Source organism: Pituophis catenifer, unplaced genomic scaffold (assembly GCF_029215685.1).
Source record: "Pituophis catenifer annectens isolate HBS135680 unplaced genomic scaffold, rPitCat1.0.hap2 SCAF_13, whole genome shotgun sequence".
In the NCBI taxonomy this organism is placed as follows: Eukaryota; Metazoa; Chordata; class Lepidosauria; order Squamata; family Colubridae; genus Pituophis; species Pituophis catenifer.
The window spans coordinates 12,065,682-12,079,402 of NW_027256893.1; the positions used below are offsets into that span (position 1 = coordinate 12,065,682).

The 13,721-nt window shown below is 40.3% G+C and overlaps 1 protein-coding gene across 3 annotated transcripts in view; it reads right to left on the reverse strand.

The window, feature by feature from the left end:
- CDH8 (cadherin 8) overlaps positions 1–13,721 on the reverse strand; it is a 255,600-nt gene that overhangs the window by 93,965 nt on the left and 147,914 nt on the right. For all 3 annotated transcript variants that reach the window (XM_070953109.1, XM_070953108.1, XM_070953107.1), the window contains one exon: positions 8,533–8,700. In XM_070953109.1, coding sequence (XP_070809210.1) covers positions 8,533–8,700 — 168 coding nt within the window. The remainder of the gene's footprint in view (positions 1–8,532; positions 8,701–13,721) is intronic.

Sequence of the window (13,721 nt, forward strand, 5' to 3'; positions counted from 1 at the left end):
CAGCCACTTGTCTGGAATGGTATAAGCAGCGGTGAAATCCTCTGTGGATTGTCACCAATTCGCTGCCGACGCATGCACAGTACATACCAAATGCACACTTCAAATGCACATGTGGAAAAAAGGAGGCTTGGGTAGGTAAGTAGAACTGCAGGGGGGAAACAGCTGTGCTGCATGATTTAGCTTTGCTAGAAAGCAGGATTTTCTGCTTTCTAGTGAATATAAGCTGTGTGGCACAGCTGATTGTTGGAAATACTGGTTCATCTGAACCAGTAGCTTTTTTAACTACAGTTCACCCAAACTGGTAGTTTTTACCACTACCGGTTTGCCCGAACTGGTGCATTTCACCCCTGTGCACCGCCCTGAGTCCTTCGGGAGTAGGGCGGTATAGAAATCTAATAAATAATAATAATAATAATAATAATAATAATAATAATAATAATAATAATAATAATAATAATAATAATAATGATGTCTCCTGCTTGATCAGGGAGTTGGATTAGAACCATGATGGCGAACTTATGGCACGCGTGCCACAGGTGGCACACAGAGCCATATCAGTAGGCACATGAGTGTTTTCCTTACCTCAGCTCCAGCATGCATGCGCGCGCCAGCCAGCTGATTTTCAGGCCTTCTGGACCTACCGGAAGTCAGGAAACAGACTTTATCCGGCCTCCAGACGGCCTCCGGGGAGGAGGGGGAGGCTGTTTTCCCCCTCCACAGGCTCCTAGAAAGCCTCTGGAGCCTGGGGAGAGAGAAAAATGGGCCTAATGGGCCCACTGTGCCATCACGGGCCAAAAGTGGGGGTAGCGCAGGGGAGTCGTGTGTGCATGCGTGCAGGGTGGGGTGCACTGAATTATGGGTGTGGGCATGTGTGCATGTGACACCCCCCCCCACTCGCCACACTTTTGGCACGCGACGGACTGGACTAGAAAGACCCTTTCAACTCTCTTATTCTGTTAGAATTCCACCTGCCAGATAAATCCTGTAAGACACTAGATGATCTCTTTAGAACCAATCTAATAAAGCCACATGTACTGATCAAGATTTCCCAAAAAATAATTTAGCACATGGTATTGACCATGTTTTCAGCAGTGACAGGTATATGAGAAATGTTCCTCTTTATTTGATGTATAGGCCACAGGAAATATATCAGTAGATTTTTATATATGGAATATCTATTTTTTTTTCTCTCACTAGAGATGTGGAAAATTCATTATTTCAGGAACAGAACATCCCGTACACCTGTTCAAGAAAATCTGCTTTCAGAAAACTGGATCTGCAGATACAGTTCATAACCAGATCAACCCAATCTGGAAGCCAATCCCAAAATTGTGAGCTTTGCACACATTCATTCAGCCTAAGGTTTTATAGAGTTCCCAAAATGGTTGGTTATAGCTTCAGAGTCTACTTTATTAGGTAACTGCACAATATTATTCATTACATTAAGTTACATATGGTTCTGCATCAACTTGCTTCAGAAGCAAGAGCCTTGGTGGCACAGCAGACTAAAGTGCTGTTAAGTAGCACCAGCTGCCTGCAATTACTGCAAGTTCAAATCTCACCAGGCTCAAGGTTGACTCAGCCTTCCATCCTTTCAAGGTAGGTAAAATGAGGACCCGGATTGTGGGGGCAATAAGCTGACTTTGTATAAAAAAGAACAGCGCTTGGTGGGGGGGGGCGAAATCCCTACTAAGCAGGTATATATAAAAGTATGAAGGCTATTTCTTAACGCATTGTAAGCCGCCCTGAGTCTCCGGAGAAGGGCGGCATATAAATCAAACCAATAAATAAATAAATAAATGCTGTACCGGTAGACTTCGACTTACAACATTTCATTCAAGGTCCTGTGATCACTTTTTTGAGGAAGCCAGATTCACTTAACAACTATATGTTACTAATTTAACAACTGCAGTGATTCACTTAACAACTACGGCAAAAAAAAAAAAGTCATAAAATGGGGCAAAATTTACTTAGCATAATTAACATAACAGTCTCATTTAGCAACAGAAATTACAGCTCAGTTGGGATTGTAAGTCAAGTCATTACCTGTATTGGCTTTTAAATTCTTTATTGCAGGAGTTAATTTATATCTATGGGAGCTCAATGTTAAATGAAATATTAATAATAATAATGGCAAAATCTTGTGAAAACAGATTTCTACTTGGCAATTCTTTTGACTTTTGACTTGACTTTTTAAATCAAATCGCAAATTCAAAACGGATTTTAGTTCATTTATACACCCATAATAATAATTTAGCCTTTTGAGTGAGGTGATGGTCTTTTGTGTTGCTGCTTTAAATAATCTAATTTTTGAAATCACTGAAGCATTTCATTGCATACTATCTTGAAAAATTTTTTTACAGATTTTCTCTGAAAGGGAATGAATCCATTAGTTAATTCCTGAAAGGGAATTAATCCCATATAAGAAAAAAATAATAATTTGAAAAAAGGTAGCTATTTACATTGCTTAATACAGAATATAAAGCTGAAATATGGCTTACGTACCATACCTTTATATATATTCATTTTCATGCACTGAAAGTTTTGCCCAAAAAATCTGCTGTTCTTGTGAAAACAAAGTTACAGAGATGTAACTATTGGGGTTTGTTTTACTGTACATTATTTGTTATAAATGCCCCTAAAATTATCTTCAAGAGAACTCAGTAGTTGTGAAAGTTCACTGTTCTTATTTCAAAGGCTCAGGAGGGCTGTATTTATCTGAAACCTAGCCATAAATACACATGTATATTCTGCTCAAAAACAATAAAGACACATAACTCTCTCAATTCAGTCTGAGTTCATTAAAATTTATTGTGAATATGCCAAGTGTTATGTCTTATGAATATTGATCACCTTCCTGTTCAATGTGGCTCTACTATAGCTATGAACATTCTGCTTTTATGCTTGTTTATTTTTATTTTCCCAGAAAATATGTCTAACAATGTCTGTGTACCTATATATCTATTATATTTTTCCTCCAGGACTTCAAGGCAGTATAAGTAGATATCGCTAAGTACTAATTAGGCTACCTGCCAATCTCTGAATCAAATGTGTTCAATAAATTCCATGACTGAGTGAGGATTCAAACCTGAATCTCACCCTAGACCAAGACAATAACCACAATATTACTCTCATTTTCGTGAAAACCATAAAAGTTCTGTTGGCAAATATATAGAGTTGCTGCTGCTATTAATCTCTCCTGATGGCTAATATAGTTAGATTCAATTTCCTGTAAAATCAAACACAAAACTAGACACTGTTTCAGACTGCCCAAAGATTTGAAGCCAATGTGTGCTGAGTTAATTTTTATTCCATAAAATATCCAATTAGATTAAAACAATGAGCAGCAAACGGATTACAGCCATAGCAGTTAACTGATGGCACCAACACTTCCTGGGGGAAGCAGATTGTAATTTATCACAATCTGAGTGTGACTTTTAATGTGGCTCAGTCTTGTTTTAAAAGGTTTGAGGGGCAATGTAATATGATAGATTCAATGCTCACTACTCGACCAGTATTATGTATAGGGCTGGCTTATCCAGTGTAACTATTGAATGAGGAGCATTTTATAATTACTCTAGCTTTAGCTAACATATAACACACCATTTATGTGTAGCAGTTTATAATGAAATCTTTATTCTTTTCACTTTTTAGGAAAGAAATGAACATTAGCTGCCTGTTGAAGTAGGTGAATTCCTAGGTTTGTAGATTGGCTTTAATTCCTATTATTGATTTATATTTTTTTCTTGTTCATCTAGAAATGGTTCACCAACTGAGAGATATTGAAAGAATATCATAAGCGATTCATCATTCAGCTTTCTGATTTCAGCTCCATCTCCTTCCACTGTAACTTTGTTGCTTGTATCCTTATGATTTATATTGACTGTTTTCTAATATGATTTGATTTCTTATGTGTACCCTATGATTATCATTAAGTGTTGTACCTTATGATTTTTGACGAACGTATCTTTTCTTTTATGTACACTGAGAGCATATGCACCAAGACAAATTCCTTGTGTGTCCAATCATACCTGGCCAATAAAATTCTGTTCTGTTCTGTTCTGTTCTGTTCTGTTCTATTGTTGTTCTATGACTGATTGTTCTTATAAGCTAACCAGAGTTTTTTTAGATGGGGAGTCAAACAAACATACATACATACATACATACATACATACATACATACATAATGCAATATAAAACAGCAACCAATATATAAATTGTAACACAATGAGCAGCTACTATACAGGAAAAAATGCTGAGGGAATGACTGAGATTTAGGAATGGCCAGTTGTGTTTGCAGATGCTGACTGAACTGGTGAATATTCTGCTTGCACAAAATACACTGACTATAAACTAACCAAATAAAATCACCAAGATACAGATAAAAATTAAGGTTAGCATTAACTAGTTTAACATGTGTGAACGTACCTGTTCTAGGATTTACTAACCTGGTTAAGTTTGTTGGGCAAATGCAAAATCTGCCTCTCCCCCCCCCCCCGCCCCAATTATTCCGCTTCCCTTTCATAGACCGGTTATAATAAATGAAAGGGGAAAACAGCTAAGAGTAATGGATGCTTATAAGAAAATTCTAGCAGAATACACCTATGTCTGATAAAACCAACCCTTATTATAACACTCAGAAAGCACCATAGGATAGATCAGCAAAGCATAGCACCAAATATGGATTTTGAATTTAAGATCAGCAATTAACTAGAACTGTTTTTTCCAGTTTTTATCTCCAATTATGCATTGGTCGATTGCTTGCTTTTAACAACCACGCTACGTATCTTTTTAGACATGTCACTCATTGACTCTAACATAACACTAATCTAAAGAGGGCTTTGAAAGCACTGGAGATAACACAAGGCTAAGAAATAGATAAAGAAAAGGAGAAATGCAGGGAAAGGGGAAAAGGAGGCTATGGATATCAATATTATAAACAGATATATATTTTCTGAGGTTTTCGCGGGTGTTTGTATGTAGGTCTTTAGTTATTCAGGTTTTCTCCCGCGTAAAATTGGAGGTTTCTTGGCAACGTTACGTTGCCAAGAAACCTCCAATTTTACGCGGGAGAAAACCCAAATAACCAAAGACCTACATATATATGTATGTATGTATGTATGTATGTATGTATGTATGTATGTATGTATGTATAGGATTTTAGCCAGGATTTTAACCAGAATTTTAAACATTTTAACTAACTTATTTAACATGACGCGGGAAAACACCCAAGATTTTAATTTTTTGCATATACACACCCGCGAAAACTTAAGAAGACATATATCTATATCATCTATATCTATATCTATATCTATATCTATATCTATATCTATATCTATATCTATATCTATATCTATATATGTCTGTCTGTCTGTCTGTCTGTCTGTCTGTCTGTCTATCTATCTATCTATCTATCTATCTATCTATCTATCTATCTATCTATCTATCTATCTATCTTCCTTATGGATTGTAGGGCTCACATTTTTGAACTTCTCATTAATTCAAGCCATGACCCTAGAAGCTGTGTGACATTACTCAGTCTCAATGCTGTTATATATGAACCTGACATATCAATATTTATTCTCTGTATGTCAGACACGGAAAATGCCTGTTTGAAGTAGGCATCTCGATAGGATAACTTGTTGGAATAGGGTGACCTGACTTCAAATCAATACTCATCCACCCTTCTCCTTTACACAGGTCAAATTTAAATTTAAACAGCTGCAGGGATCAGTAAACCCACAGTCATCCAGAGATTGTTGGCAACACAATATAAAACAAGTCCCTGTGTTTATAATAAGCATTTTAAGGGGAGACTTAAGTACAAAAAGGTCAAAAAGACAAACTGTTTGAAGAACAATGAGATTGGATGTCTGATGAGTGCCAGGCAGAGAATTCTTCCTTCCTTCCAGCAGGGGAAAAAAAAAGTGTTTTAAAGATTCTTACAATAAAAAAAAAGGTTCTATCAGGCTTTTACAGGTGTGACTTTCTTTTGCTTATCAACTGCACAAATCTTTCACCCAATTTCTTTGCCCTTAGACTGGGAGGAGAAATGAAAGAAAGGCAACGAGAAGACAAAAAGAGATCAACATCTCTGGGTTGCTGATATTCTGAATTATGCGACCATTTCCCCCCGCCCCCCGTCTTTCCTGTTCCTCCAAAATAGTCATATTCCAGATAGTCGCATCAACCTGCTTGGTTGATTCTAATTGCTTTGAACATGCCTAAAAGTCTCACAATAAAAGGGTGATCCTTTGATGTGATCAGTGGGTTTGTTTTTGTTCTGCAGCTTGGGTGTTCAATAACCTGACACTTATTTGGGCTGAGAGGGAGTGACTAGTCTGAGGTTACACAACTAACCTCCATGCTCAAAGGGTATATGGCAGTTGTGAGTTGCTACTGGTTCACCCCAGATTGGACGATCAGGTAGCGGCGGGGGTGGGAGGCTCTGCCCACCTACCTGGACGTCTCTGCGCATGCGCAGAAGCGTTATGTGCACGCATGAGTGTGCGGGCGCCCCCGAGAAACCAGTAGTGACGGGATTTGAATCCCACTTCTGGTATATGGGTCTCTCTTAGCCCTTTGAGGTAGTCCAGAAAGATGCTCATCCAGGACTAGCTGCACTAGGTTTATTGTGAGGTTACATTCAACAGAATCTTGCGAAACTGAAGGTCCCCTCCTCTCTTTTTAGTCTCTGGAAAACTAGGGAGGGTCCCTTCTGAAATGCACCCCATGTTTTTCTCCTACCTGGGGTCTGAAGTATCAGACCATTGAGGCATGGATGCTTAGTGGTTAAAATGCAGTACTGCAGAGCAAATTCTGCTGATTGCCAGCAGTTTGGCACTTTGAGTCTCACCAGATCAAAGGTTGACTCAGCCTTCCATCCTTCCGAGGTGGGTAAAATGCGGACCCAGATTGTTGGGGGCAATATGCTGACTCTGCAAACCGCTTAGAAAAGGTTGTAAAGCCCTGTAAAGCAGTATATACAGTAAGTCTAAGTGCTATTGCTATTGCCCTGACTGTGGATCTTCCTCCTCTTCCCTCAAGGTCATTCCCACACACCATCACAGTCACTTCACCCTTAGTCTAACACCTACAGCACTCCACTGTTCTACTGTTCTATTTTATGCAATTAGCAAACTTTATAAATCACACACTATGGTTATTTATGGAGTAAATACAATTGCTGGCTACACCTTATAGAACTTGCCCCTCATTGCATATCACAGTGATTAGATTCACACAGTGTGCCAAGATAAAACCATATAAGGCACTTTATAGTTTATAGTTTACTTTATTGGCATTGCACATAATAGAACGAAATAAAAAGGGCCTGGTGGCTCAGCAGACTGATAGCTGTCTGCAATTACTGTAAGTTCGAATCTTCCCCAGGCTCAAGGTTGACTCAGCCTTCCATCCTTGAGGACCCAGTTTGTGGGGGCAATAAGCTGACTTTGTATAAAATATACAAAAGTATGAAGCCTATTGCTTAACGCATTGTAAGCCGCCCTGAGTCTCCGGAGAAGGGCGGCATATAAATCAAATTTAAAAAAAAAAACACAAACATACATCCTTTACATTCTATATGATTGAAATTGAAAACCCAATATTGCACTATACCGTAGAATTCAATATATATTTGTATTTGTATTTATTGAATTTGTATACCGCCCTACTCCCGAAGGACTCAGGGCGGTGAACAGCCATAAAAATAAAACATGGAAATACAAAATTTAAAATAGAGATAAAACAAATTAAATAAATTTGGCTGAACCATATTTAAAACCCCAAAAATTTAAAACCAAATTTAAAATTCCCATTTAAAAGCGGAGAAGTTTAGGTCAGGCCGGCTTGCTGGAATAGGAACGTCTTAAGCGTGCGACGGAAGGTACGCAGATCCGGAATCCTCCGTATCTCGGGGGGGAGCTCGTTCCAGATAGTAGGTGCCCCCACAGAGAAGGCTCTCCCCCTGGGGGCCGCCAGTCGACATTGTTTGGCCGACGGCACCCGGAGGAGCCCCTCTCTATGGGAGCGTACTGGTCGGTGGGAGGCTATTGGTGGTAGCAGGCGGTCCCGTAGATAACCAGGTCCTAAGCCATGGTTATTGCTCTGGGATAGAAGCTGTTTTTCAGCCTATTTATCCTTGTTTTTATTGACCGGTACCATCTGCCAGATGGTAATAGTTCAAAAAAAAAAAAAAAGGGTGCCCAGGATGAGATGGATCTTTAAGAATATTTTGAACTTTCTTAAGGCAGCGGGAGCTATAAAGCTCTTCCAAGGAGGGGAGAGGGCAACCAATGATCTTCTGGGCAATGACGTTGACCCTCTGGAGCCCTCTGGAGTGCTGTCCTATCTGCCACTGTGCAGTTGGCAAACCATACACAGGTGCAGGAAGTTAAAATACTCTCTATGATGCAGCGGTAGAAGGCCACCAGTACTTAGTTCCTTCCAATGATATCTGTATCCAATTATTGTCTTTCTTGGCCTGATGCCTGATTATTATGAAGTGGATGCATCAGAAATGTCACTTACTTTGTGCAAACTTTGGAGCATTGTCGTTGACATCAGTCAAAGTAATAGTCACTGTGGTGGTTCCAGAGAGTCCACCCATGTGTCCACCCATATCCTTTGCTTGGATGACCACAGTATATTCCTCTTTGGCTTCCCGGTCCATGTTTGAAAGAGCCGTTTTGATGATAGCTGGGGAAAGAAAAAGAAAGAATAAAGAAAATGTCATTAAAAAAAAAAAAGGGAAGTGAGAACTTCATGCCATCTGACCAAAGCTGGATTTTAATATTGGGGCTCATTCTCTTGAAACCATCTTCATTCAAAGGTAATATTTAAAATGCAGTAACAAAAGAAGAACCTATCTGGATGTGGCCGCTGGCTTATCTAGTTTAACATATTTAATATATATAAAATTTGGGGATCGCTCGCCTCAAAAATGTTCTGACCTAGGCTCCCTTAACAAGCAGGAGGCAGGAATTGGTCCTGGCAAAACCTCTTTTATTTACACGACTGTGAATTACGTTCATTCACAGTCAGCAAGTTTTGTCCAAACAGTTTTTCAAAGGAATATTTCTCAACACACCTTATCTCATTTGGCAAACTGCCACGTAAATTGTTTTCAACCGCAATACAAGGCAAAACTTGGCACAGAGTCTCTCAGAGTCACGGAACAAATGAATTTCCTATGGGAGGGGTCAATCCAAGGGTGAAATCCAGCAGGTTCTGACAGGTTCTGGAGAACCGGTAGCAGAAATTTTGAGTAGTTCGGAGAACCGGCAAATACCACCTCTGGCTGGCCCCAGAGTGAGGTGGGAATGGAGATTTTGCAGTATCCTTCCCCCAGGAGTGGGGAGGGAATGGGGATTTTGCAGTATCCTTCCCCTGGAGTGGGGTGGGAATGGAGATTTTGCAGGATCCTTCCCCTGCCATGCCCTCCAAGCCACACCACGCCCACCAAGCGACGCCCACAGAACCGGTAGTATAAAAATTTGGATTTCACCTCTGGGTCAATCACCTCCAAGGTGTAGCTTTACTCCTGAGTTGACCCTGCTTTCTGAGTTGTTGTTGTCTTCTGGTAGCTCTGTGCATGCACACACTGGGAACAGGCTACAGCTGTTCCTCTGCCTCACTGCTATCTCCCTCTCTGCCTCCAATGCAGAGCCTTCCTCTGAGCTTTCCCCAGCCCCCAGGACTGGCTCAAGTTCCTCCCCAACCTCCTCACTGTCTGACTCTGCTGCCAGGTCCGCTGGCCACCGGCGGGCTACAACAATTAACTGCCAGTTGATTTAGCTTATCTGAATGTCTAGGTAGATGTCCTCTTCACTGCTTCATGGATGTCTCTCCAGAAACTGCATGCTCAGTGGCAAAGTGACTATCCTACCCAGCACTGCGTCATTCTATGGCTCGGGATGTATGAGAGCTATGTTTCTCTTGCACCTGATAAACCCCCTCAACTAAAAAAGGAGTGCAATTGCCTGCTTCCACTCTTGTCCCTGGAAAATGGATTTCAAGGCATACTAGTAAGGATTCCAGAAGTAGAAACCAGTGTTAAACATAACAGCCACTAATAGTCTGACCCTACCCAAATCTTTTCATTTCAGTTCTGAAACCTTCTAAATTCACAATTAATTATGTAGTTTGACTTTACTGCTCTTCACATCTGGCTCTCCTGCACAGCAGGATGAGCTACTTTGCTTCGGGCAGCCCCAGGCAGGAAGGGAGACGAAAGGAAGGAAAAAAAATAAATAAAAGTGAATGAATGCCTTCAGAATATATTTATTTGCACTATAGATGAGCATGGGTAAATAGTTCCCTAAAAACAGGGTGCATACACACACACAAAACTATCCTGCATTTGATCTTTAATTATCAACCGTTAGTCTTCAAAGATGCTTCAGTTTTAGATTCCATCTTATGTTTAATTCAATCAGATAATTGCCTCTGGCAGTCTTTGTCCCTCTTCACCTAAGGAAAGATATTTCGGATATCAAGAAACTATGAATATTGTTGTTGTCCTTATTACCAAGCCAATGTTTCTATTAATGATTTCCATTAGGCCAGAAGAGCAATGCCTTCCTAACACACAACCAAAGCATGGCCTACTTAGTTCTGGATAGATGCCATACTGTGCAGGGTGGCAAATACTATTTACTTTCAGTCTTGCCAGGGAAGATTTTAATGGATAAAACAGGTCTCTTAAAGCAGGGGTCACCAACCTTTCGGACCTCAGGAACCACTAAATTCATAAGTTTAAATCCTGCGGATCACTAATATGATCTGCCTAATGACCGGCTGGATGGGCGTGGCTAGGTGATCATGTGACTGGGTAGGCATGGCCAACTCAATGTCACTCATGTCAAGGGGCGCCTTGCCAGCCTCTACTTGCCCCTCCCCTCCCAGCCACTCCTAGCCTGCCCGCCCTGGTTCTTAGGACCCCAACAGGAAGCAGTTGTTGGAGCTAAGCAGCCACCATGAGAAAGAGTTGGCAAAACATCTGGCTCAGTTCAAATTGGATCTGACTGAGAAGGAGGCTCAACAGAAGCACCTCACTGAGGACTACGAGCATAGGCATAAGCAGAGGGAAGACCTGTGGGAGTGTAAGGCCAGGTACCGGCGCCTGGAGGCTCAGAGGGCTGAGATGGTTAGCCAGTTCCAGGCCATGATGCAGTCCCACTGGAACAAGGCCCTCCGGCTCTTTGCCACCAGCGGCACTTCTCTCCAGCCTTTGCCCAAAGCCCCACACCAGGAGGCTGAAGCAGACCCCAAGTCAGAATTTCTGCCCCCCTCCAACCCACACAAAAAGACACAGAAGGGGGAGACTCTCTTCAGCAACACAAATGTTTATTGCATGTATCCATCCCAGGGGCCATAGTTTGAAGACTCCTGATTTAGTGCAATATAAAACATGCAAATAATTTTTCTGCAGACCACCAAAATTTTCTCATGGACCACCAGTTGGTGACCGCTGTCTTAAAGCATCTACGAATAGCTGAAACCATGGAAATTTGGGTGGCTTAAATGGGTGAATCGGGGGACTTAAATCACTAGATTCTGATTTTTTGCTTAAATACGAAATGCCTCATATAGAGACCCACAAACAGGATGGAAACATTGGTTTTCCCCATTCTAAAGCTCATCTGGATGAAGAATGGGAGCTGTATTCAGTCAATGCTCTGTGTGAGGGATCTCTATTTGCTGTCACCAAGTTGCTGATTTTACTTGGACATGCCATGGCCCATTCTCTTTTTTGCCCAAAGTTCAATACTCCAGCCATGCTGAGCAACACCCTTAAACACCTGCAAAATATTGTTAGGGATCAGTAAATGACTTGGAAGGCCACATGTGTTCTACTGGCTATGAGATCAGAAACAGTCTTTACATGATGGCTTGGAAGGTTACTTTTGCACAAACTGGGCAGAGATGCCTGCTACTTGATGACATTATTTGAATTTCCTTAGAGCACCCAACTCTGGTTTGGGGTCTGAATCTTAGAGAGGGAAAACCAGCATCCTTCCCAGAGGTGGTATTCAGCAGATTCTGACCAGTTCTGGAGAACCGGTAGCGGAAATTTTGAGTAGTTCGAAGAACTGGTAAATACTACCTCTGACTGGCCCCACCCCCATCTATTCTCTGCTTCCCGAGTCCTAGCTGATCAGGAGGAAATGGGGATTTTATTTATTTATTTTATTTTATTTTATTGAATTTGTATACCGCCCTACTCCCGAAGGACTCAGGCGGTGAACAGCCATAGAATAAAACATATAAATACAAAATTTAAAATAGACTAAAACGAATTAAATAATTTGGCTAATATTTTGCAGTAACCTTCCCCTGGAGTGGGGAGGGAATGGAGATTTTACACTAACCTTCCCCTGCCATGCCTACCAAGCCACGCCCACCAAGCCACGCCCACAGAACCAGTAGTAAACATTTTTTAATCCCACCACTGATCCTTCCATCAGGTTTGCCCACAATCTCACTTTTTTTTTTTAAAAAAAAAAATAAGAATAGAAAATATAGACATTTGAAAAGAAACCACAGAAGTCAATTGCAGCAAGCTGAATTTATTCACACTTTCTCTGCATATTGAACACACAGTCTATAATAATGGATTAGTAGCCCCCCAGGCAGCAGGGATAAAAATGATAATACTGTCAGCTTTTGTGGCAGAAACTATCCATTTCCGGCGCGTAAACTTGAATTTCCTTTCCTGCTTATTAAATAAGTGATTGGTGGTGTCCATTCTTAGAACATCTGGCAGCTTAATGGGAGTACATGAAGCTATTGTTTATGTATGTATCTATTTACATATTCTTAAAAATGTGCTAATTGCCTTCCTGGAAAGAAAAAATGCCAACGTATTGACGAGTCAGTTAAAAAAAATCAGTGACAAAAGTACAGTCTGCAAAACAAGACATTTGTAATGTGAAAGAACAGTTATACAAGGAATTCAGATTAAACTAACAGGAGAGTGAAACCATTTTTAGAAGTACACACAACAACGCAAGTTTCTCTTTCTTTTGATAATGTTTATGTTGTGATTGACAGGACTACAGGAGGATACCTGTGGAATATAGAATTTTCCTACTTTAAGGTAACAACCCTTTGAGCATTGAAGTACTTTCATCTCTTGGCTTTCTATATGCAGGAAATCTTCAATTTACAATCACAATTATATATATATATAATATATATTATATATATTATATATATATTATATAATATATAATATATAATATAGATTTGGATAAATGGCAAAAGTTTTGGGAGAGAAATCAGAAATTGACAATGGCCACATCATACATGGAAAATCTCTATAAAATGTTTTATAGGTGGCATCTGCCCCCGGCACGATTGGCCAAAATGTTTAGCATTATGTCCCCAAACTGTTGGAAATTTAAACAAATACCTGGCACATATTAACACATGTGGTGGACCTGTATAAAGGCAAGGAAATTTTGGATACAAATTCATATGTGGTTAGAAAAATTGACCAGACAAGAGTTTAAGCCTGAATTATTTCTATTAAGCATTATATCAGATGGTTATGATAAAGGGACAATATACCTAATATTACACATCTTGAACGCAGCAAGAATTGTGTACGTGCAGCAGCGGAAGAGCAAAAACACCCCTTCAGAGGAGGAGACGATAAGGAAGATACTACTCTGTGCCGAAATGGATAGACTAACGCTAAACATAAAAGATAAAGG